The sequence below is a fragment of the Camponotus vicinus genome, unplaced genomic scaffold (assembly GCF_025532165.1).
Source record: "Camponotus vicinus isolate PSW18456_S1 unplaced genomic scaffold, iyCamVici1.0 SCAF_5, whole genome shotgun sequence".
NCBI lineage: Eukaryota > Metazoa > Arthropoda > Insecta > Hymenoptera > Formicidae > Camponotus > Camponotus vicinus.
The window spans coordinates 12231663-12258488 of NW_028141977.1; the positions used below are offsets into that span (position 1 = coordinate 12231663).

General features: G+C 29.2%; 3 protein-coding genes across 3 annotated transcripts; all 3 read right to left on the bottom strand.

The window, feature by feature from the left end:
• Positions 1-396: 396 nt before the first annotated feature.
• LOC145971848 (ionotropic receptor 84a-like) lies at positions 397-9678 on the bottom strand. The gene is made up of 10 exons (XM_083099909.1): positions 9552-9678; positions 8998-9164; positions 8334-8687; positions 7914-8029; positions 7038-7211; positions 2200-2453; positions 1899-2107; positions 1542-1816; positions 654-848; positions 397-585 (listed from the first exon to the last, which is right to left on the bottom strand). Exons 1-10 carry the CDS (start codon positions 9661-9663, stop codon positions 504-506), a joined length of 1938 nt encoding a protein of 645 aa, XP_082956035.1. The 5' UTR covers positions 9664-9678; the 3' UTR covers positions 397-503.
• LOC145971810 (uncharacterized) lies at positions 3500-6623 on the bottom strand. Its single transcript, XM_083099868.1, has one exon. It carries the CDS (start codon positions 6621-6623, stop codon positions 3513-3515), a length of 3111 nt encoding a protein of 1036 aa, XP_082955994.1. The 3' UTR covers positions 3500-3512.
• A 5992-nt stretch (positions 9679-15670) lies between the features above and the next one.
• LOC145972399 (uncharacterized) lies at positions 15671-26201 on the bottom strand. The gene is made up of 17 exons (XM_083100958.1): positions 25848-26201; positions 25527-25642; positions 25121-25291; positions 24757-25013; positions 24349-24557; positions 23969-24243; positions 23526-23720; positions 20526-20578; positions 20053-20219; positions 19394-19747; positions 19154-19269; positions 18271-18444; positions 17526-17779; positions 17204-17412; positions 16848-17122; positions 15905-16099; positions 15671-15830 (listed from the first exon to the last, which is right to left on the bottom strand). Exons 1-17 carry the CDS (start codon positions 26184-26186, stop codon positions 15752-15754), a joined length of 3438 nt encoding a protein of 1145 aa, XP_082957084.1. The 5' UTR covers positions 26187-26201; the 3' UTR covers positions 15671-15751.
• Positions 26202-26826: the final 625 nt, after the last annotated feature.

The following is a 26826-nucleotide window of genomic DNA, read 5'->3' on the forward strand; positions in this document are numbered from 1 at the left end:
CAAAAATATACAATGTTAAATATACAATTTTAAATGTACAAAAATATAAAACGAGAACGTGCATTAGACTACAGTATTCAACAGTATTCAAGACATTGCGCAAATAATGATTATTTAAAACATTTGCATAAGTTACAACTTATAGCATCGATTGCAATAATGTTTATAAATATTTTTTTTCTAGTAATGATAGTAATTTTTTTTGTAATGCATGAAAATTTATTAATCTCTTATCCTTTCGCAAAAGACTTTTTAACTAACCAAATTTTGTAGGAGAATAAAAAAATGTTAAACATTTTGTTATAAAATATTTTATAAATTATATATATATATATATATATATATATATATATATATATATATAAATTGAATGACTTTGGCTTCACTTGTAATATCGCTGTGTGTGTGTATGTGTTAGCGATTTATGTTAAATGTAATATATTAAAGTCTGTGGTCTTATACTTCCGAATACCATTTGGAACGAATGTGATTTTTGTAGCAATCTAATCAATATATTCGATGATTTCGAGATCTTTTTTTTCTATTACAGTTGGAATCGTTTCTTGGATTGTATTCTTATTTCGTCTGTAAAATCAAATGTAAGATAACAAATAATATGAGTATGCGTAAATGAGATCTGCCTTTAAGCTTACATTTTGTACCACAGCAACTCTAGTGCAAACACGATCAAGCTGAGAAGCACTCCATAACCCATTGCAACTATGACAAAGTGGCATTCTGTAAAACTGATACTGATGTAACTGGCCTGATTCGAGCACTCTGGTTTTTTTGTGAAGAAAAGATGTTCATCCCGATGTTTGAGTCCGTATTCTTGTAATTTCAAAGCTCTGAAAAAAATTTTTTAAATATTTTAAATTTTATTTTTATTTTATTACATGCGTGTCACGAATTATTCTGATATCTTGGACTTATGGATGTAACATAATCTTCAAGCCTAAATTATAAGTAAATTTCGTTGAAAATAAACGAATGAAAACTCAAATAAAAAAATCACAAACGTTATATATGAAACTGAAATTAATAAAAACTTTTTCTGAGATATTTATTTTCTGATATTTATTTTTCAGAGAAGATAATACACATACATGTACAGGGAAGATAAATTTTCTTTTTTCATTTGACATTTTTATAAATAATGTCAAAAGTTTATCATAATGTAATGTTGAAAAATATAGCATTTAAACTATTAATCACCTTTTCATATTTTTAATTATATATAGTTTTGAAATTATTCATGTTCGTACATGCGTGTGACTCTATCCGAAAAACAGGCATTATTAACAATTTTACGGCGATTAAGGCGACTTTCAAGGCGATCATTCGAAAAAAAATAATTTTTAAAACATTTATATCAATCAATATTTCAAAATTAAAACATATATATATTATATATGCATATATTTATACATACTTTTGACATTATATGGTAGATTTTAATTTGTATATACAAATGTAAATTTTTAATTATTATTATTTTAGGAACGCGATATAAGAACACGATACAAAATATAGTTTCTTACCCATTTCTTATTATCTCCAAATAGGGAGACTGTTTTGGTAATGGAAGATGTGGCATTACCATGTTGAGAAAATCGACCTCAGTTAAACCGCATTTTTCATCTTCTTGATATATGTCTTGCATGGTTCTGTATATCCTACTTGGGAAACCGTGAAATGCGAAAGGTTCATCTTTTATTCGTCTTACACCTTCTCCTACGTGCATCCAATTAGACTTATGTCCTTTCGGCTCGATTTTCTCTTCCACGATCGCTTTCCTAATGGGATCTTTATAAGTCTATACATAGAAATTATTTCCCTTACATTTTTTAACATTTAACTTTTTGTTTTGAAAAATTAACTTTTTGTAATTTATGAACCTTGAACATATTACGAGCGTATATGACGTCTTCCGCAGCGAGAGTTAACGGACTATGCAAGAGATCGGAGAGAGTTTGAATAGAATTCGTAGGAGACTGCAATAGAGCTACAATATTCGCTGTATAAGCCGCGTAAAGAAGTAGCGAGGCTAGTAGTAACATGAGAGTGATGATTCGAGTTGAAATTTTGAATGGCTCGTATGCATAACCTGCAAAGACAATTTATATAAGTTTACTTTTAAAATTATGAATATTTTAACTTACAAATTGAGAATTAGAAACTTCGTATTAGATTAAGTACCTTGTTGTGCAAAAGCGCCTAAAAGAATTAAAGCATCGTCGCCGAGCGTTGGATCACCGATATATGTTTGTTTAAAGGAGGATGACGATTTATTCATCATATTTCGATTATATTCCCATTTCATAGATAAATATAATAAGAAAAAGACGACAAGGAGGAATACGGCGATTGTTATCCAAACATTTTTTTTAAAGGGTAAGGTGAAGATATTTTTCACAGTCGATAATAATGGTTGTCGAAATACGAATGCCGCACTATATAAAATTTTATATAGTTAGATTGAGTTATATATCAATATTAGCGATATTGTGATCCGAATAATAATAAATAATGCAATAGAAAGAATAAAATATTTTTATTAATTATTAATATTATTATTGATGATGAATATTCGAAGTACATTATTAAATTTTAGAATGGTGTGTGTGTGTGTGTGTGTGTGTGTGCGTGCGCGCGCGCGCGCGCGTGTGTGTGTGTGTGTGTGTGTGCGCGCGCGCGTGTGTGCGCGCGCGCGCGGGCGCGTGCTAATCAAATGTGACTATCATCAGTAATATTAAACTTGAGACAAATTTTTAAAAGTTCTTTGACAAACTTGAATTAGTTTTCTTATTTTTAGTTCTTCTATTTTTATTTATTCAACTTAAAAGAAATAAACAAAATAGGGCATTTTTAGAACAAAAAAATAGACAAAATAATAACAAGTATTAAAAAAATTATAAAGATGATTACGTATTTTCTTAAATAATTACTATATACGATATTTTTTTTAGTATAACAGTTTTTTAACAAATTAAAATGACACTATTATTATTATTTTCCATTAATCCTCGCCTTTCGGCTTAGGATAGACTTCCTGTTCAATACATCAATCTTTACAGTATTTATACTTATACTTATATTTATATTCATATTCATTTTATTTTATTCCATATTATCATACTATTAAACTATACACTCTAAACTCAGTCTTTATTCCTTTGTATCTTTAAATCTTTAAATCCTTAAAATCCTTAAAATCTTTAAAATCTTTAAAATCTTGAAATCAAAACAAACTTAAACTTAAACTTTTCTTTCTTTCCTACACTTTAACTTTTAAACTCCTAAAATTTGAGAACATAAAACCAAAACTAAAAACTTAAACTTAAAAACTTACTTAAAAGCTCAAAAAGAAAAACTCAAAAACTCATAAATTCAAAAGCTCTAAAACTTAAAACTTAAAATATTGCAAACTTAAAAACTTAAAAACTTAAAAACTTAAAACTTAAACCTAAACCTAAAGACTTTTACTTTACATCGCTTTATATATTTCAGTCTCAAAATTCCGTCTGCTTCTCTTTAGTTTGAATTCCTTTCTGTGCTTCCGTCTTTTTTCCTATTTCCTGCTGCTTTCTCCTTTCTCGTTCTATCTTTCTCATTATTTCCAATCCTCTGCCTTCCTCGCTTAGAAAATCTTCACTTTGTATGTTATCCCTTGTCGCCTCACATTCTTTTAACACATGTGTTAGGTTCTCCTCTCTGCGCCCACATACTCTGCATGTCCTTTCTTCTATCTCTCTCCAATATTGACCTCCTCTTAGCTCATTTCCACATTTGTATCTTGCTATTAAACTCCTATCCTTTTTCATTTTTCCTTGTAGGTACTTTGGTAAGTCTTCTGTTATTATACCTTCATATGCGTTGTTGTATTTTGATTCCTTAATTTTCTTCCGTCTTCCTTCTTCTTCTTTCCTCCAGATCTTTGTCAATACTGTATTAACTATCTCCTGGTTTCCTCTCTCTCTCTCACACTTTATTTCTTCTTTATCTATTCCTATCCTTTTTAGTAGATCTCCTCTTGCCGCTTCCCATTTTCCTTCTTCTTTCTTCGTTCTTACTTTTTCTAAATCTTTTATACATTCGACGACTAATTTCTTTCCAGAATTCCTTGCTTTCTCTTCATAGATGATTGCTCTTCTAGTTGCTTCTATTTTTATTTCTATCATTTTTGTTTCTTCTACTAGAATATAATTCGGTGTTCTTCTGTCTAGACCTAATATCCATTTCACATATTTTCTTTTAATTCTGTCTAATCTCGTTTCATTTTTCCATCCCCATACTTCCGCTCCATATAATGCTACACTGCCTACTAGCGCATCAAACATTTTCTCTCTCCTCTTGTAATCGTTTCCGAATAGTCTTTCTCCTATACTCCACGTCTTTTTCATAGCGATCATTGCTCTCTTGAATCTTTCAATGACATGTTTTTCTGCTCCTCCGTTCTTTTGTAATATGTATCCTAAATACTTTATTTCTGTAACCTCTTCTATAATTTCCTCTCCCCATCTCCACTCTCTCCTTTTCTTCCTTCCTCTTCCATTCTCAAAAACAATTATTTTTGATTTTTCTACATTTAATGTCAGTCTCTTTCTTGATAAGTATTTTCTGAATCGATTCAACATTCCTTTTAGATCTTCTTCATTCCTCGCCACAAGTACCATATCGTCTGCGTATGTCAATGACCAGAATTTTTCTTTGCCTATTGTGACTCCTCCTGTTTGCTCTTTCTTCATCTCCTCTTCTAGATCCATCACATATATATTAAACAAGGTAGGACTCATTGGACATCCCTGCCGCACTCCTCTCTCCGTCCAGAAGTTTTCCGTCTTTTTATCTCCTATTTTCACTGAGTTTATTGTCTCCTTGTATGTTTCCATTACTCTTCTTCTTAGTTGATTCTCTATTCCACTCCTTTTCATTATCTCGTGTAATTTCTTCCTATCAATCTTGTCGAATGCTGCTTTCAGATCCGCAAAAAATGCGAAAATCTTTCCTCCTTTCTTGTTCAATTCTTTATTTACTATATAATTTAGCACGTATACTGCGTCTATAGCTCCTCTTCCTGCTCTGAAACCGAACTGTGTCTCCTGCAATTTATTGTTCACTTCTTCAATCAGTTTCTCGTTAAGAATGCTCGCGTATATCTTATAGGCTGTATTCATCAGTGTAATACCTCGGTAATTTTTAACTTCACCTTTCTCTTTTCTTTTATATATTGGATTGATTATTCCTTTGTTCCAGTCTTCTGGTACTCCTCCTTTCTTCCAAATGTTATTTACTAACTTCCATAGAGCTTCTCCTATCTCTGTTGACATGTATCTCCAAGCCTCGTTTTCTATGTTGTCTTCCCCTGGTGCTTTTCTTCTCTTCAGTTTCCTTAATTGTCTTATTAAAGCTTCCCTTGTTATCTCTTGTGTCCCTTCTTCTTTCTCTTCTCCATCTCTCTTTTCTTCTTCCTCTTCCAAATTTAATACTGCTCTTTTCTTTGTTCCTTCCAATAAATCCATGAAATGATTTTTCCAGCTTTCCAATTCTATACTTTCGTCTATCTTTTCTCTCTTCTTTCTATATTTATTTATGTATTTCCATGCCTCAGCTTCCGTTCTAATATTATTTATCTTCTCTTCTTCTTCCTTTTCGTGCTTTTTCTTTTCTTCCTTACACCATATTTTATAATTTTTCCTTATTCTTGCATATTCCTTCCAGTCTATTCTGCCTTTTTTTAATTCTCTGAACATTCTTCTTAAATACCTTTTTTCTCTCTTCCAATCTTTGCTGTGCCACTCTCTTTTTCCAAACTTCCAGGGTATTATTTTCTTCTTTACTTTTGGAATTGAGTTTTTTACTTTCTCCTTTAGCTCCCTCCAGATGTCTTCGTTTTCCGTTTCTGTACAGTTCCATTCTTCGCATTTTTCCCTGTATTCTGCTATTCCTTCTTCCGTCCAGTTGCTTCTTTTTATTTCTTTAACATCCTTTTCTTTCCTTCTTTTCTTGTCTTTTGTTCCTTCCAGTTCCACTTCTAGTTCTACTTCTAATGGTACGTGATCAGATTCTATTCTATCTCCTTCTACTACCTTCCTGATCTTTTCCTCCGCTTTCTCATTTGCCACTACATAATCTATAACTGAAACTCCTGATCCTCCTATATAAGTCCATCCTCCTTCACTATTATAACTTCCATTTAAAATCATCCATCCTCTTTCTTCTACCTTATTGATTAATACTCTTCCTTCTCTATTTATCATCTTGTCTCTTGAGTTTCTAGATTCTCCCTCTTTTTCTTTTTCCTTATCTTCTCTTATTGGTCCTCCTCTATTTCCCGTTCTTGCGTTATAATCTCCTCCTATTACCAAATGTTCTTCTTTCTCTTCTTGTATGTATTCCGTTATTGTTTCCATTGTTTCTTCTATATTTTGACTATATACCGTAATTATATTCCATCTATTTCCATTATATAATATTTTTATTTCTACTACTTGCTGGCTTAATTCTCTTGTAATTACCTCTTTCAAACCTTTTCTTGTAGCTGTGATAATTCCTTCTCTCGCTCTTCCTTTCCTACTCTCCTTTCTTGCCGGTGTGCAGATCCAATTGAATTTATTTGACATTAATTAAAATGACACTATTTTGTACAAATAAAAATAATGCTATCTTGTAAAGCATTTTTTACAGTAATAAATATAATAGTTTTACACAACTAGAGCATATACTTGGCGATTTTTTCTTTCTTTAAAAAGAAAAATTGTTTAGAGATATTATGTTATTTTTTTTAATATAATATCTTTAAACAAGAAAAGAAAAATTCATCATCTGCCACTTGTTTTATATTTTTTTTAAATATAATTATTTTCTTTTCTAATATTATCTTTTATAGACATGGTACTATTGTATAACATTACATTTTGATTAGCATACCGCTTTAATCTGTTTTATAACGGGATAGATTCACTATGCCTATAATATAATATTGTAATAAAAAAGTGAAGAAAAAATTGACTGATCGCAGATTGAATGTGACTTACTTAACGCGCGCTGGTAGTGACACATAATCTATTTCACTCAAACGATCCTTCAGGATATACATAACAGTACCACCGAGATCAATCTCGTGTCGAATTAACATTCTGACCATTCCGTCCGAAGATCCATTTGGAAGTTTAGTTCCTCCCCAGGTGTTCACAAATGTAAAATTTACTCTATATAAGAAAAAAATTTAATGGCGATAATTGACTCTTATCAGTTATTTTACGAATTTATCATATATGAATAATAAAATAACAAAATTTATTAATTTCTCGTTTTATATAAATCAGAATATTAATCTCTTGTTTATTAGTAGCAAATTAAAATATGTGTTTTTGACAAGATTGGTTTCTTTTTCTGGTATATTTGAGATTGATAATATTGAACTATAAGCAATTAATTAAAATAGTTATACATAATTTCTGCTGACAAATGATGATTCATTTAATTATATGATCATCATTCATACACATAATCATGCATATATCATAATTTAAAAAAGATTTATAGATTGTTGACGTCTAAAACATATTGTAGGTCAGTTACTGTTATAATTGCATTAATTAGTAATTTCGTCATATTTGAGATCAAATTATGACTTTATTACATCATTTTGAATATTATTTGCATTTACGACTAATTCGTAATTAATTAAATCGTTACCATCATTCGAACCTAAATTCCTTTATAAGCTAAAAATCTTCATAAATATTCTATATATATTATTAGCAAGGAATGCGGAAGAAACTGTTGCAATTCAAATTTATTGAGCATTAGTGAATAAGACAAAAACGAAATCCAATCTAGAGAAAAAATTTCAGGCAACGCTTATAGGCAGTTGCCCGCACTTTTTAATGTCAAAAAGCATGACTTACGTTGCATTCATTCGATTTGTTAGATGGTTTACCCAGATATAACTCATTTTCGCAAGCGGATCTATAGTTTTATACTTATAATCATCCAAATGATTTATACTATCGGGATACATTGTCTGAAATTGAAAAGAAAAGATATTTTTTTATATATAAAAAATTAAGAATATATAAAATACAGTTATATACATCTCAAGTTTTCTATTATTTTTTTTTTACTTTTTGTATGTATATATATATTTTTTTTTCTTATAAAATATATAGTAGTAAAAGATATGTATTACATACACACACACACACACACACACACACACACACACACACACACACATATTTTGTTTTGTTAGCTTGAGAGAGATCTTCGATTATGTTTATATATACAATATATGCTTCTTTTCGAAGATGAATACATATTCAAAGTACCACGAGAACAGATTTAAGAGCCGTTTGTTGAAGATTTCTTCTACGTGCTGAAGCCACGTCGAAAGTTTTCATTTGTAGACCATTTTCGATCGTCCAATTTCCACGATCTTCCGATATCACTCCTCGCTGCGGGCTTGGCCGATATACAGATGTGAGTTGGAAAAAATCACCGTTTAATCTTGTTGCGAGAATCACATCACTATCAGGATAAACGGCTAAATCTTCGAAAACTTCCAAAATCGAATTATCATGTGTAAATGTTAAGTTAGCATTATCATCATTGTCGATTCGCGTTCTTCGATCTTGAAGGAGTAGCCATTTCATTGGGGCGACGAACATTCTATTCAAATTCACCTATCGTATAATGTCAGATCATAATTAATTTATTTATTTAGAAATAAAATGAGAGAATTTTTTGCGATTGTTAATGTTAATGATTTTATTTTTAGTCGTAATTGATTGTGCAAAATTTATTGAGCATCGGTGAATAAACGTTATTAGAGTCTCGATCGAGATTATTAATATTTATTAACAGTGAGAGCAACGGTTTTATTTTTTTAACTCGAGAGTCGATAACACGATATGTTTATATCCACGTTGTATTTACGAAAAAGCGTGGAAAGTATAGTAGAAATATGATAGAAGTTTTAAAAGCATTTAATACCTGTCGTAAAATTTCAATGGCGTAATTGCAATCCAGGTCCAACACGTACAGATTTTGATGTTCCAGGTCATCGTAAATTCTTCGGTCGAAATCTGGGATAATATTATTATGAATGCCGTGCATTAAATGAAGACTCGACAGTTTCCTGGATAATCTAATTGTGTCATCTAAGAAAAAAGATAAAAACTATTAAATAAAAATTAAAAACTATTAAAATTTTCTGTATTTTCTTTTATTTAAAATGGAAAGGATATTACCACGATCTTTTAGTGGCGAGATATTTGCATAAATACTTCTAGCTCTACAACGATATTTTATTTTTATATATAAGGAGGTTTATTATAACGAATACATATATATAATATATATATATATATATATATATATATATATAAAATTTATTACATTATAAATGAGATCATACAAATTTTTATTTTTTCATAATTTATTATTATTTTTATTTTTATTTAGTCATCTTTTATATATATATATATAGACGCTACTTTCAAAAAATCTTGCCCAATATGGTAATGATAAAAATTCGAAAATCTTACCATAACTGACGCATAAGTGTAGAGATACTCTCGACGGGGGGAATAAAATTGGCTGTACATCAATGATAAATTTTAGAATAACATCATCAATCTGATGAGAGAATGCGATCATACTATTATCGAACGATAATGCAAGGAAGATTAAGACAATAGAAAACATTCTAGCCGCTCTTGTATCCATCCAACAATTGCGCAAAGATTTCTTCGAGATAATATTCGAGGTCGATAATATTGATTGTAAAATAATAGTATGAACACCGTAATTTTTTCGCATATACCAGTTTTATATAATTTCGCCTATAATGAAACCGCTTATGGGTCCATGAAAAAATGTAATGCAGGGACAATTGACGCAAATAAGCATGTAATGCGTGTAATGCGAGCATTATTATTGCATGTGAAATACTCTATCACAATGTAACGATGCTACGATGACATGATAAAGTCTGCGAACAGATTATTCATTATGTATCATGAAATGTGTAATTTTAAGGTTTTGCCAGCTTTCATAGTTCTCACAAATTTTTCTTAATAGTGCAGTCGAACACTATCTGAATAATAATAGTGCAAAGAATTTTCATGATGCAGGAAAAGGAAAGGAAGGGAGTCTTATGTATGATTTTAATGTGTGAAGAGTCAGCTGGGATTTATATTATTTATTGCTGCACTTGAATTGTGTAATTTGTGCATCTTATACGTAGTTTTATTTTTATTTGCAATATTTTTTTCATGAAATTTTTCTTACGTGTAATGTGTAAACACACATTATAATTTTATTATTTAGATTATTATATACAAGTAATTTTATTGCATGAGTAATTCGTACAAGCTAAATATTAACATATTCATTTTGTTTATGATACTTATGTTAGTAATATGTTTTTTAGAGTATGGCGAGAAAATCACTGTTGAATCTTGTTACGAGAACCACATCGCTATCCGAATAGACTGCTCCTCGAAAATCTCTAAAATTGAATTATCATACATATGTCGAAGTTAAATTGACATTGATTAATTGACATTGTTATTGATTAATATTTTCTTCTATTTTGAAGGAGCAGCTATTTTACCGAGGCGACGAACATTTTCTTCAAGTGTGACTGTTTTTTAATTTGAAACACTGATTATGATAACTAGAAGATTCCTATACAGATACGTAAAAAAATGCTGATTGTTAGCCAGTCAAAACTTAAATGATTTTCTTAATAATAGATAGTAGTGCTTCGTAACTCTATCTTATTGAATAAACAGAATAAATAGTCTTTATGTTGATTTTATTTGCAAAGTTCAAAATTTATGTAACTGAAGAATAAAATTCATAATGATACAAAGATAAAGTCTATTAATTTTTTTATTATTTTATCTGAGGCATATGATATCTACGTCTTTTATTTGTATTCATATTCATATTGTGCTTTTGTCAAACATAAATAACATATATAAGTACAAATTTCGATGTTCTAAATTATTATAAATTTTTGGATTAAATTCTTCATAGAAGTTACGCATCAAGTGATTGATCGATAATTTAATAGTGTCATCTGTGAGACATATATTTGAGTTAATTAGAGAATACATTAAATATATATTAATAATTACATATTATATAAATATTAATATTTTTATACATTTTTTTCAGTAATGAATAGAATAAAAATGTATCATTACATTATACTTACAGAATAAATCGTATAACTTAACTATCTAAAATATTTTTGTTGCTCTCGATGACAGGGAAAAATGTGTGAAGAAAAAATTATTCCAGTCGGAGGAACAAATGCTATAATCAACGAAGTTTTTTTCAAAATTCTTTTTTCTAAAATTTTAAAGCCCCCATTTTTGTATGAAAAGTTTTATTATCAACAAATTATAACAGATAAAAAAACAAATTTAATGATAATAATAATCGCTTCTAATTGATTATTGTTAAAAATTTAGAACATTTTCTTTTGCGCTAGGTGATTGACATATATAATCATGAATACGAAAGTCTTGTATTCGATTCGTAATTGTAGAGATATTCTCGAAAGTGAGAATAGAACGGGCGTTGCGTTGATGATAAATCTTACAATAACGTCGTTGATGCGAGATGACACGTTTACATCACGGCCGAGTGAAAACGCAAAAGAGAATAAGACAACGAGGATTATCCCGATCGCTTTCGTCTTTTCTAAGCAACTGCAGATTTGTCGATGATATTGAGTGTATATTCGCGTACTATATCTTTCGTAATATCTCGATATTCATAATAGTTTTATATTATTCGCGTGTAATGATATAGCGAATCTGTAAAGAAATGGGAAGCATCATCGATAACGAGTTATTACGACTTACTTTGTAAATATTTAAAAATATCCGATGAATGCTCGTTTGCCATAATTTGGTTTGGCATCATATAATTTGACTTAATCAGCTGAATATCTATACGGATACTTCTTAAGATTTATAACCAATTCTCCTCGTTCTTATGAATGCACATTTTCATTCCTCCGAATGCAGTATTCAAGACGATAGTGTAAGGAATTGACTTGAAGAATCTACGAAGAATCGCTGAACAACCTATTCCTATATTCCTTTTCGTATTACGTTTAAACTGCGGTTATAATTTTTGTGTATATCTTATATCTTATATCTTATATCTTACGTATCTTCTTTTATCGTAAAAGAAAAATTTACATTCTTACGCTTATGTTTATTTTTATATAATACATTTATCTGATTGTTGTGTTAAACGTGATTCTAATATCAGACAAATTGAGTTTGCATTAAATTAAACATCACGATATTAATTAAAGATCTAAAAACAAGAAAATTTTTTATATAAGAAACATGTTATGATGCCGCCGCGCTGCCACAACATAATCGTCGATTATATAGGCGGAGTTTATTGGAGCTAAAACTAATTGCTAAAAACTAAAAATGCATAACGAAGTCACGGTGTAATTCCACATTATCACATGTATCAAAGATATGATTTTTTCAGAAACGTTTGTCTATTGCGCATCTCACATTAGCGATGGAATTGGCGCACGATGCTTCGTAGAAAAACTTGCGGATATCTTAAAAAATTATTAATTGTTTAATTACTCTTAGTCTAGAATTTTTAATTCTAGAGAAGGAACATTAAATTTATTTTGCCTTTTGTGCAGATATTGTTAAATATAGTTAAATGTTGATAAGATTTATATTAATAAGTTGATATATATTTACATAGACATTATAAAATTAATTTTTCGGGAAGGAAAAGAGTTTTAGGTAAAGACAAATTTTTTAATATTTAAAAATTTTTTTATTATTTAATATTGTATTTTTATCATACATAGATATACATATATTATAATATATAATAACTTTTTAATAAAAAAGTGAAAATTTTGACATACAAAAAAATTTTTTTGTTTATTATATATAATGTAATATCAGTAAAAGTTGCAGATTTACATTTTCATACATGATCGCATTTTTTACGTCGCGAAATTAGTTTGTGTATCATAAGATATATAATATTTGATATGTAGGCAGTATATTTGATATGCAGGCAGTACAGTATATAATATTTGATATGTATAAAAATGATAGCAATCAGAATGATAAAGTTTCACTTGTGATTTTGGAAATTTACAAAAAAAGTAGCCCGCTAGTATTATAGTTCCGAATTTTTTTGATGAACAACATATATATTACAAACTATTTATTTATATATAAGAAAATGTAAAGTTTTTGTTTTTAACATAATTTTGAACGTATAAATAAATTAAAACAATATATTTTACAACTTTCTAATATAATACAGTCGAATATAGCAATGCGTAACTTTTTTAATTAGAAATTAATATATTTTTTTATTAAGATTATTTTTTTCGCTCTTATTATGTAGAATTATGTGAAATACAATATTGTATTGTACATTGTACATTGTGATTGATTCTTACATCTAAAGAATATATCACAATAATATGAACAATAATCTTTATTAGTATCTACATGATTACAAGTTTTATTAATCATGTATAATATAAGACAGGAATTCTGTATTTATTATATACAAAAATTTTATATATTTTCAAGGAAAACTATTTATTTTTTTTTTTCAAGTTAAAGTGTATAATATCAGGAAATGTGTAATTTCAGGAAAAATTTGCCAAGTTCTTTTGAACAAATAGAATTGTGTATGTATTTTCTACATCTAATTATCTACATTAATATTGACTATTAACTTTTTTTCGCGCGCACGAACATTCAAATTGCGAAAAAGGATACGCGAGAAGAAAAGAGAAGTGCTTTGTTTATCGCAGAAATACAGAAAATCATACACAGAATTTTATATATTATATCTAATCTGCTAATACACGGCTATGACTCATATGATGACAAGTAAAACAAAGATAGTCATTTACAATTGGGAGAATATCACATCGAATTCGATATGCCGTGTCACTTGATAAGATCAAATAAGATATGATGCTATAAACGTATATACGTTCAAAATATTTTGTATATCTATCATACATCATATATATATATATATATATATATATATATATATATATATATATATATATACAGGGTGTCCTAGACCACCCGTACACCCCTTTTCTTTCAAAAACTAAGCATTTTAGAGAAAAACGTTTTCGACAAAAATTGTATGGTTTTGAGGGGAACATAAGATGGTGTCATTGGTTTGACCTTGGATGGCATCGTTAAGGTGAGGTTAACACCTTTAATTTCTTAAATGGAACCACCTATTTTTTATTGCATATTCTTATAGCTTATATCGAGAGCTTTCCAAAACACTATAATAAAGTATTTTTTCATCAAGTACTTTTCGAGTTATAAGGCTTGAAATAATTTCTTAATTTTACATAAACCATAAAATATCTAGTAAAAGATTCATTTTTCGATTATCTTACCTGAATACTTTTATGTACAAAATAATGAGAGGAATCAATTGGTGTAAAGAAAACACAAAATTGTTTCGAAAAAAAAAATGTAATTTGCAATTAACAATTACATTTTTTTTTTTCGAAACAATTATGTGTTTTCTTTACACCAATCGATTCCTCTCATTATTTTGTACATAAAAGTATTCAGGTAAGATAATCGAAAAATGAATATTTTACTAGATATTTTATGGTTTATGTAAAATTAAGAAATTATTTCAAGCCTTATAACTCGAAAAGTACTTGATGAAAAAGTACTTTATTATAGTGTTTTGGAAAGCTCTCGACATAAGCTATAAGAATATGCAATAAAAAATAGGTGGTTCCATTTAAGAAATTAAAGGTGTCCTTGACCTCACCTTAACGATGCCATCCAAGGTCAAACGAATGACACCATCTTATGTTTCCCTCAAAACTATACAATTTTTGTCGAAAACGTTTTTCTCTAAAATGCTTAGTTTTTGAAAGAAAAGGGGTGTACGGGTGGTCTAGGACACCCTGTATATACAGGGTGATTCTGAACAAACGTTTGTCTTTAAAATATCAAATTCTTGAATGAATTCTAAGACGATTTTTCCTCTTGCAAAATTTTGCCCGGAGCTTAGTTTTTAAACTATAAAGGAAAATAGTTAACTTCTTACGGAACGAGGACAAAAGGTAGGCAAGGACGGCGCGATATAGGCGATTACGTGGGGCGCTCGCCGCGATCAGCTGATTGCTATACGCGATGACTGTAACAATCAGTGTGTGTGTGTGTGTGTGTGTGTGTGTGTGTGTGCGTGCGTGCGTGTGTGTGTGCGTACACATTCTCACACACACACTGATTGTTACAGTCATCGCGTATAGCAATCAGCTGATCGCGGCAAGTGCCCCACGTAATCGTCTATATCGCGCCGTCCCTGCCTACCTCCTGTATTTGTTCCGTAAGTAGTTAACTATTTTCCTATAGTTTTATAGTTTAAAAACTAAGCTCCGGGCAAAATTTTGCAAGAGGAAAAATCGTTTTAGAATTTATTCAAGAATTTGATATTTTAAAGACAAACGTTTGTTCAGAATCACCCTGTATATATATATATATATATATATATATATATATATATATATATATATATATGTATATCAAAACATGTATATGATAGATGTACAAAATGTTATATATATGTGTGTATATGTGTGGGATCTAAATATAATATATTAAAGTCTCTGGTCTTATACTTCTGAATATATATCATTTGGAATGAATGTAATTTTTATAGCAATCTAATCAATATATTCGATTTCGAGATCTTTTTTCTCGATCGCAGTTGAAATCGTTTCTTGAATTGTATTCCTATTTCGTCTGTAAAAGCAAACGTACGATAATAAATAATATGAGTATGCAAATAAAATGAGATCTGCCTTTCTAAATCTTACATTTTGTCCCATAGCAACTCTAGTGCAAACACGATTAAAGTAAGGAGCACTCCATAACTCATTACAACTATCACAAAGTGGCATTCTGTAAAACCGATACTAATGAAACTGGCCTGATTCGAGCACTCTGGTTTTCTTGTGAAGAAAAGATATTCATCGCGATGTTTGAGTCCATATTCTCGTAGTTTCAAAGCTCTGAAAAAAATATTAAGCATATTATATATATATGTCACGAATTGTTCTGATATATATCTTCGATTTGTGAATATAACGTAATCTTCAAGTTTAAATTATAAATAAATTTATCGTTGAAAATAAACTAATAAACGAATGAGAACTCAACATCAAGAAATCACAAATGTTACATATGAAAATGTTAATAAAACCTTTTTTTCTGAGATGATATTTATATTTTAGAAAAGATAACACACATATGTAACATATATTACACATATACACATACATCGTACAGAGAAATTAAATATTCTCTTTTAATACTTTTATAAACATTTTTATAAATAATATCAAAAATAAAGTTTAGCATAATGTAATGTTGGAAAATATAGCATTTAAACTGTTAATCTTCTTTACGTTATATTTTTAATTATATATAGTTTTGATTATTAATGTTTTTATGCGTGATTCTATCCGAAGAAAGATTTAACATTAAAAACAGGTTTTATTAACAGTTCTATGATGGGGGCGACATATTAAAAGGTGGATTAAAAGGCGATTTTTGAAGTGATTTTATTAGAAAAAAAATAATTTTACAAATATATATATCAGTCAATATTTCAAAATTAAAACACATACATATATATTATATTTATGCATACTTTTGACATCATATGTTAGATTTTAATTTATATATACTAATATATATACTTATTTTTAATTATTATTATTTTAAAAACGTCATATAAGCCAAAAAATAGTCTCTTACCCATTTTTTATTATTTCTAAATAGGGAGATTTTTTTGGTAATGGAAGATGCGGTAATACTACGTTGAAAAAATCGATTTCAGTTAAACCGCATTTTTCCTCTTCCTGATATGTATCTTGCATGGTTCTGTATATCCTACTTGGGAAACCGTGAAATGCGAAAGGTTCATTTTTTATTCGTCTTACAGCTTCTCTCTCGGAAATCCAATTAGGCTTGCGTCCTTTTGGTGCGATTTTCTCTTCGACGATCGCTTTTCTAATAGGATCTTTATAAGTCTATACATAGAAATTATTTCTCTTATATTTTTTGTCATTTAAGTTTTGGTTTGGTAAATTAATTTTTTGTAATTTATGAACCATTAACAGATTACGAGCATATGGCCTGTCTTCCGCAGCGAGAGTTAACGGACTATGCAAGAGATCGGAGAGGGTTTGGATAGAATCCGTAGGGGACTGCAAAAGAGCTACAATATTTGCTGTATAAGCTGCATAAAGATTCAGCGAGGCTAGTAGTAACATGAGAGTGATGATTCGAGTTGAAATTTTGAATGGCTCGTATGTATATCCTGTAAATATAAAGACAATTTATATAAGTATACTTTTAAAATTGTTAATATTTACTTACAAATTGATAGTTACAAGAGGCTTAATTCGTATTAGATTAATTCGTATTAAATACCTTGTTGAGCAAAAGCGCCTAAAAGAATTAAAGCATCATCACCGAATGTTGGATCGCCAATATTTGTTTGTTTAAAGGAGGGCAACAATTTATTCATCATATTTCGATTATATTCCCATTTCATAGATAAATATAATAAGAGAAAGACGACAAAGAGGAATACGGCGATTGCTATCCAAACATTTTTTTCAAAGGGTAAGATGAAGATATTTTTTACGGACGATAATAATGGTTGTCGAAATACAAATCGCAGGCTATAAAATTTTATATAGTTATATTGAGTTTTATTAATATGAACAATTTATCCGAAATAATAATAATTAATATAACATAATAGAAAGGATAGAGAGGAAGTTTTTGTTAATTATTAATATTACTATTGATGATGAATATTCGAAATACGTTATTAGATTTTAGATATGCTAATCAGATGTGACTATCATCAGTAATATTAAATTTGAGAAAAATTTTCATAAGTTCTATGATAAACTTCTTTAAATTAGTACTCTTATTTCTAGTTCTTCTATTTCTATTTATTCAATTTAAAAGAAATATACTATAACAAAATAGGATATGGATAGTTCTCTTTTCTAATATTATCTTTTATAGATATGACACTATAATATTATACTTTGATTAGCATATCGCTTTAATCTGTCTTATAACAGGATAAATCCATATATCATAACATTGTAGTAAAGAAGTGAAGAAAGAATTGACTAATCGCAGATTGAATGCTACTTACCCAGCGCGCATTGGTAGTGAGATATAATCGATTTCACTCATACTATCCTTTAGAATAAACATAACAGTGCCACCGAAATCAACCTCATGTCGAGCTAACATCCCGCCCATTCCATCGAAAGTTCCATTTCGAAAATTAGTTCCTCCCCAGTCGTCCACAAATGTAAAATTTACTCTATATAAGAGAAAAATTTAATGGCGATAATTGACTCTTGTCATTTATCTTACGGATCTATCATGAATAAGTGATAAAATGACAAAATTTATTAATTTGTCTCGTTATTTTGTATAGATCAAAGTATTAATCTCTTATAGTTATTTGCAGATTAAAACATGTGTTTTTGACAAGATTGTTTTCTCTTTCTAGTATATTTGAGTTTGATATTGTTGAATTGTAAATTAAATAAAATGGTCATGCATAATTTTTGCTGATAAACATGATTTATTTAATTAGATGATCAGTTCCATTTGTATACATAATCGTGCATATACATATTATAGATAAAAAATGATTTATAAATATTTTTGACATCGGCATATTGTAGGTCATTCACTGTTATAATTGCATTAATTAGTAATTTCGTCATATTTGAGATCAAATTACAGCTTTATTGCGTTATTTTTAGTATTATTTGCATTTACGATTAATTTGTAATTAATACAATCGTTACCATCATCCGAACTTAAATTCCTTCATAACATAAAAATCTTCATAAATATTCTATATATATTATTGGCAAAAAATGCGAATAAAACTGTCTTATAATTCAAGTTTATTGAGCAATGATGAATAAGGCAAAAATGAAGTTCAATCTAGAGTTGGAAAAATTTCGAGCAACATGCCTGTAGGCACTTGCTCTTTAACGTCAAAAAGCGTGACTTACGTTGCATTTATCCTATTCATTATATGTTGTACCCAGATATAACTAATTTTCGAAATCGGATCTATAGTTTTATACTTATAATCATCCAAATGATTTAGACTATCGGGATTCAGTATCTGAAATTGAAAAGAAAAAATATTTTCTTATATGTAAAAAGTTAAGGATATATAAAATGCAGTTATATATGTAGTCTCAATGTTATCTGACTATCTTTTAAAGATGAATACATATTCAAAATACCACAAGAACAGATTTAAGAGTTGTTTTTTGGAGATTTCTTCTGCGTGCTGAAGCCACGTCGAAAGTTTTCATTCGTAGACCATTATAAATCGTCCAATTTCCATGATCTTCTGATATCACTCTTCGCTGCGGGCTTGGCCGATATACAGATGTGAGTTGGAAAAAATCACCGTCTAATCTTGTTGCGAGAACCACATCACTATCAGGATAAGCGGCTAAACTTTCGAAAACTTCCAAAATCGAATTATCATATATAAAAGTTAAATTGGCATTATCATCGTTATCAATTTGTGTTCTTCGATCTTGAAGGAGCAGCCATTTCATTGGGGCGACGAACATTTTATTTAAATCCACCTATATAATGTTATAATCCATTTGTTTATCCAGAAATAAAATGAGAGAATTTTTTGCGACTGTTAATGTTAATGATTTTATTTTTAGTCGTAATTGATTGTAATGCAAAATTTATTGAGCATCGGTGAATAAACGTTCTTAGAGTCTCGATTGAGATTATTAATATTTATTAACAGTGAGAGCAACGGTTTTATTTTTTTAATTCGAGAGTCGATAACACAATATGTTTGTATCCACGTTGTATTTACGAAGAAGCGTGGAAAGTATAGTAGAAATATGATAGAAGTTTTAAAAGCTTTTGATACCTGTCGTAAAATTTCAATGGCGTAATTGCAATCCAGGTCCAACACGTACAGATTTTGATGTTCCAAGTCATCGTAAATTCTTCGGTCGAAATCTGGGATAACATTATTATGAATGCCATGCATTAGATGAAGATTCGACAGTTTCCTGGATAATCTAATTGTGTCATCTGAAAAAGAAGGAAAAATGTCAACTATTAAAATTTTTGTATATTTTTTTTTGTTTAAAGTGGAAAGGAATTTATCGTGATCTTCTAGTCATATAATAATATTTTATAATAATATATAATAATATTTTATTTTAATTTACAGGATGTTTGATAATATTGAACCAATTTTCGTGAGCAGATAGAGAGAGCACAATAAACTGAGCAGAAAAATCCTTTACATTTTGCAATCTTTTTAATAATTATTTTGCAATATTAATTTAATAATTATTTTATTAAGAAAATGTAGCGGCGCTATCATTTCTTTACCATCTTGCAGATTTAATCCACTCTCAATTTTTAATGTGAAAGCTGTTTGAATCCTATTGGAAAAATCATTTTAAAAAAACGTGCCATGCTATCTACCGCAAAGTGGTAAAGAAATGATGAGCACCGCTACATTTTCTTAATGAAATAATTATATTGAAACTATTTTATAATTTATTATCGATCGATACGAGGCCTCAACGTCACGTGCCGCGTCTGCTCGCTCGCTCTTCCGGTGTTTATCAAACACACTGTGATGAGATTTATATATTATAACCAATAATTTACATATATATATATATATATATATATATATATATGTATGTATATGTATGTATGTACATATACCCGCTACTTTTAAAAAATCTCATTCGTATATTAATAATGAATTTGAAAATCTTACCGTAGTTGATGCACAAGTGTAGAGATACCCTCGACGGAGGGAATAAAATTGGCTTTGTATCGATGATAAATTTTAGAATAATATCGTCGATCTGATGAGAAAATACGATCATGCCATTATCGAATGACAATACAAGGATATACAAGATCATAGAAAACATTCTGATCGCTCTTGTATTCATTCAACAACTGCGCAAAGATTTCTTCGAGATAATATTCGATCGATAATATTGATCATCCCTACATCATAATTTTTCTGCATGTATACCAGTTTCATATAATTTCGCCTGTAATGAAACCGTTTATAAATCTACGAAAAAAATATAATTCAGTTGATGTGAAAATAAGCATGCGTGCAATACGAGTATTGTTACTTCATGTGAAATATTCAAACACCATGTTACGCTGACATGACAAAGTCTGCAAATAGATTATTCACTATCATAAAACGTATAATTTTAAAGATTTTGCAGCTTTCATAGTTCTCACAAATTTTTCTTAATACTGCAATCAAACATTATCTGAATAATAATAGTGCAAGGAATTTCATGATGTAGGAAAGGTAAAGAAGGGAGTCTATGTTTTAATATGAAAAGTCAGCTGAGATTTATATTATTTATTGTGACATTTGAATTGTGTGAATTGTGCGGCTTATACGTACCTTGTAGTGTGTATTTTATTTGCAAATATTGTTCTTACAAAAGTTTTCTTACGTGTAATGTGTAAACAATTATTTTATTATTACATTGAGAAAATATTTGGTTAAAATTGAACGAAAAATCCCCTCAAAAGGTAACGAAGATATTACCGATCTCTTTAATCGGAAAAAAAATCGATGAAGGCCGAAATTGAAGACCGATCAAAGATATCCGATCAGAAAGTTCCAATCAGAAAATTCCAATCAGAAAATATCTGATTTAAAATATCTGTTTCTTTTTTACTTTTTGAACAGATTCGATTACATCATATCCGACCAATAGATCTAACTCTTGATCGGAATTTTCCCATTAAATATCAATGAATATTTTCAAAAAATCTGTTCAAATTACATTGATAATTGGCACTATAATGCTCATGAGTTGATAGAGCTGAATAGAAAAATCCATATAATCATTTTTACAAGTTATTGAGATATTAATTATAGAAAATCGGCGAATAAGTGTGTCTTGTTCGGAGATTTTCTTTAATTAAAATCTCAATAATTATGGAAAAAAGCAAAAATCGCGAACAAAACAGGACTTTCGACACTTACACTGATCACAAGTATACACTGTTCACAAGTAATACTGCATCACACTGCACAACGTACATGCTGCTTCGACGAGACACGAGGCACGAGGCACGAGGCACGAGGCACTAAAGTACAAGCTCGTGCACATCTGGATTCGCCTGGGTCGTGCGCAATTATCGGACACGTTCTTAATGGATAATCCGATGTATTTCATCGGACATATTTTTTCGAAAATAGTACATTAAATCGGATATTCAGCTTGATCGAAAATAAAATATTCTATTTTTATCCGATCAAGTACAATATCCAATAGTATTGTATATTAATTTGAACAGATAAATAAATCATCCGTTCATTATCTGTTCATATTTCATCGGAAATTACATTTCATCGGATAGCCCAAAACCGATCGGATAAAATGTTGGAATGGTTTTTTCCGATTAGAACCACTAGATATTTTTCTCAGTGTATGTATAAGTAATTTTAGAGTGATTTGTACAATCTAAATATCGACATATTCATTTTGTTTATGACACTTATATTAATATATTTTTTTTAGATTGTGGCAAGATATTTTTGCATAAATACTTTATTATCTTAAGCAAACAGATTATGTCTTGGTGATAAATCTATAAAATAATCAATATTATATCATTCTTTATTTATTCATATACACGCACTATAACATATGATAAGAGAAAAAAGGATAAAATGAAATAAGGATAAATAAATTTTTTTCGTATTGCTGATAATTTTCGCGTTAATTTTTGTAAGATAACGAAAACTTTTAATAAGGTTATCATTGTAATTAACGCGAAATGTCATCAAACTGAAATAGTTTATATTCTAGAAAATATTATAAAAAATATATCCAGTATTATAGAAAAAAAATTAGGTTATAAAATTAAAAATGTGTTTTAGCTTATAAAAAGAATTTTGCTAAAGAAAAGAATTGTGTTTTGTTATTTTTAGTGATAACTCACGTGATGAGTCAATAATCACGTGAGATAAGTTTTTTCTCATTTTCTTGTCAGTGCTTTCTCACGAAATCAATTTAACCATAATTTAACCATAATTTACGATCTGCCATTGTTGTAGAAACAATGAGAAAACATTCAACGAATAAAATTTCTCATAGAACTCCCATTTTGATATTTAATAGTGATATAATAGCAAATAATGCGGATACTTCTAGTTTTTTTGGATGAGTATACATGAATTTTTGCAAATATTTAATCAATATAAGCGATGGTTTCTACATTTGATGTGTCTTCTGATGTCGCAAGTGCATTTTGTCTGTCAAAGAAAATGTATAAGTATCATATGAGGTACATAATAAAAGTAACAACAAAGATTTTATTATTCCTTACTTCTTGTACCACAATAACTCGAGCACAAATATGATTGCTGCGAAAAGCATCCCATAGCCCATTATCACCAAAGCAAAGGAACATTCCGTGAAACCGATAGTGATGAAATTAGTCTTACTTGAACATATAGGCTTTCTTGTATACAAGCGATACTCCGTGCGATATTTAAGCCCGTATTCCCACAATTTCAAAGCTCTGAAAATATTTTTTCTGAGTATCGAATGTTTCAAGAATTACATTATTAGTTTATTCATTCGTTTATTATTATTATTATTATACATTTATTCATTAAAGTTGTTGATTGAAAGAGAAAGCGTTAATAAATTTTTTTCTCGAATTTATGTAATATTTTGTGTTAAATATTAAATATTAAAACATTTTCATATCTGACATTTTGAACTTGCAAGAATTTATATTTATGAAAATAATTTGAAATACTTTACCCATTTTTTATTATTTCTGAATAAGGCGATTGCATTTGTATCACGAGAAGCGGTTCTGGGACTTTTAAAAAATCGATTTCAGTCAGGCCGCACTTTTCTTCCTCCTGGTATGTAGCTTCCATTAACTGATACATCGAACCAATTTCACCATGGAACGCAAAGAGTTCGTTTTTTATTCGACTTACACCTTCTTTCATGGACATCCAGTTGGATTTGCGTCCCTTTGGTTCGATTCGCTGTTCCACAATCGCTTTTCTAACTGGATCTTGAAATGACTGCCATTTCACAAAGTATTCATTTATTTTTTATAATTATTTCTTGCTATTAATAATTTTGAAATAAATTTATATTATTAATTATCGCAATTTCGATTTACGAACTTTGAAATAATATCGATTGTACACAATGTCCTGTGCACCCAGCTTTAACGGACTGTAGAAAAGATCCGAAAGAGTTTTGATTGAATCTGTAGTAGATTGCAGCAGACCTACAATATTTGCTGTATAAGCCGCGTAGAGACTGAGTGAAGCCAATAATAACATTAAAGTGACAATTCGAGACGAGACTCTATACGGTTCATATATGTATCCTGTAAAAGACAGAAAATTTATAAATTTTATGTCGAACAAAATAAAAAAATTTAATTCGTATGTCCACGAAGCAGTAAATGTTTTTATCAATATATTTGAGTAAGATGAAATTTAATTTATTTTATTAGAAATTTATTTAAAAATTTTTTTTATTATTTTCGAATAATATTGAGAGATCAAAGTTAATTAACATTGTACCTTGTTGAGAAAATGCGCCTAAAAGAATAAATAAATTATCGCTGACTGTTTGCTCGCTGGAATTTAGCTGTTTCCAGTAATCTGCTGATTTTGTTGTATTTCTATTTTGATAATATTCCCATTTAATAGACAAGTAGAGCAAACAGAAAATTAAAGTGAGAAATACGGCAATGGCTATCCAGACATTTCGTTGGAAGGGCAAGATAAATATATTGCGCACACTTGACAATAATGGTCGGCGAAATACAAAACGTGCGCTGCAAAAAAATACAACTTCTTGTATATATGTATATATAAAATTCTAGCTTTAAAAAAATAGAAAATGAATGAAATCATATTCAAATTTAATAAATGTCTGTCTTACTTAGTGTGCGTATATAATTGGATATATTGTATAACACCGAGACGTTCTGGTACAAGAAATGAAGCGGTGCCGCCGATATCAATCTCGTGTCGCTCAAGCATCCCTATCATTCCGCTCCAGGAACCATTTTCTATACGATATCCCCAGCTATTTGTAGTTTCGAAACTTATCCTGTCATATAAAACAAGAATTTAAAATTTTAACTCAGCAATTTTAAAGCATTATATGCATATATGTATATATTTAAAATTCATCTCGTTATATCATCTTCGCAAATAAAACAATTAAAAAAACTGTTTCTCAATAAAAAATATTATTAATATTTATTATGGAATATTAATAATATTAAACATTATATGTCGAAATATTATTAACACAATAATGTCGAGAAATGTGCCGAACTCACGTTGCATTCATTCGATTCACTAAATGCATTACAGATGGATATCCAGCTTTCGCAACAGCATCTATAGATTTATTCTTGAAATCAGTTAAATGATTGACCGAGTTGGGATCTGTTATCTACAATTATACATGGAAAAATATATTTTTATGTTCAAAAATATTTAAAATCAAGGCATATGCCGGCATTTTTAAAATTAAATTTTATAATTGAAGTTACATAATGTATGTGTATGTGTGTTGTGCTTGGAAATAAAAATCTTTGACACAAGTACTCGTTTATGAGTAAGCGTATGATTGATAAATATAATAGGATTCAAAGTACCACGATAGCAGATTTAAGGACTGTTTGTTGAAGATTTCTTCTGCGTGCTGAAGCCACGTCAAAAGTTTTCATTTGTAGACCATTCTCGGCCGTCCAATTTCCACGATCTTCCCATATCACTCCTCGCTGCGGGCTTGGCCGATATACGGACATTAACCGGAGAAAATCATCGTCAAATCTTGTTGCGAGAACCACGTCGCTATCGGGATAGACTGCTAAGTCCTCAAAAATCTCCAAAATCGAATCATCATATGTGGAAGTTAAATTGGCATTATCATGGTTATTGATTAGTGTTTTTCTATTTTGAAGGAGCAACCATTTTGTCGGGGCGACGAACATTTTCTTCGAATGTGCCTGTCATTTAATTTGAGACATTGATTATATTAACTAGGAGATTAATATACAGATATATAAAAAAAATGCAACCTGTGATTATTAGACAATCAAAATTTCAGTGATTTTTTTAGTAATATGCGTAACTCCATCGTATTGAATTAACTGAATAAATACTCTTTATATCGATTTTGTTTGCAAAATTTAAAATTACGTGAGTGACGAATAAAATTCATGATGATACAATGATAGAATATCTCTACTAGTTTTTTTATTATTTTATCTGAAATTTACATATGATATCTACATCTATTATTTATATTCGTATTCGTACTGTGCTTTTGTCAAACAAATAAAATATTTGAAAACGTTCTGTATATTTTGATAAAATAAATTAGATTATAAATATATCTTGTTCTAATGATACAAGAAATATTGATTGTTGACAGTTTGGAAGGCAAAGTCTTTGTATTTTGAGGAGCTTCTACGAAATATACTATTGTAATATTAATCGAATTTTCAAACATTTCGACAATTCTTACTGATCATTATTATTTTAATTCTTATTGTAACTTGTCAAATCAATTACAATTCTTGTAATAATCCCGAGAAAAGGTTTATATCTAATTATATATAATTGTATAAA

Excerpts from the sequence above, each read along its gene's own strand:
- LOC145971810 (XM_083099868.1), bottom strand. The coding sequence starts at position 6,623 with ATGTCAAATAAATTCAATTGGATCTGCACACCGGCAAGAAAGGAGAGT.
- LOC145971848 (XM_083099909.1), bottom strand. The coding sequence starts at position 9,663 with ATGATCGCATTCTCTCATCAGATTGATGATGTTATTCTAAAATTTATC. Across the intron at positions 9,165-9,551 it reads ACACTTATGCGTCAGTTATG|ATGACACAATTAGATTATCC; the intron begins GTAAGATTTTCG and ends CTTTTTTCTTAG. Across the intron at positions 586-653 it reads GAGTTGCTGTGGTACAAAAT|ACGAAATAAGAATACAATCC; the intron begins GTAAGCTTAAAG and ends TTGATTTTACAG.
- LOC145972399 (XM_083100958.1), bottom strand. The coding sequence starts at position 26,186 with ATGTTCGTCGCCCCGACAAAATGGTTGCTCCTTCAAAATAGAAAAACA. Across the intron at positions 20,579-23,525 it reads GAGTTATTGTGGTACAAGAA|GATTCAAACAGCTTTCACAT; the intron begins GTAAGGAATAAT and ends TTTTTCCAATAG. Across the intron at positions 20,220-20,525 it reads TGGATTAAATCTGCAAGATG|ATGACACAATTAGATTATCC; the intron begins GTAAAGAAATGA and ends CTTCTTTTTCAG.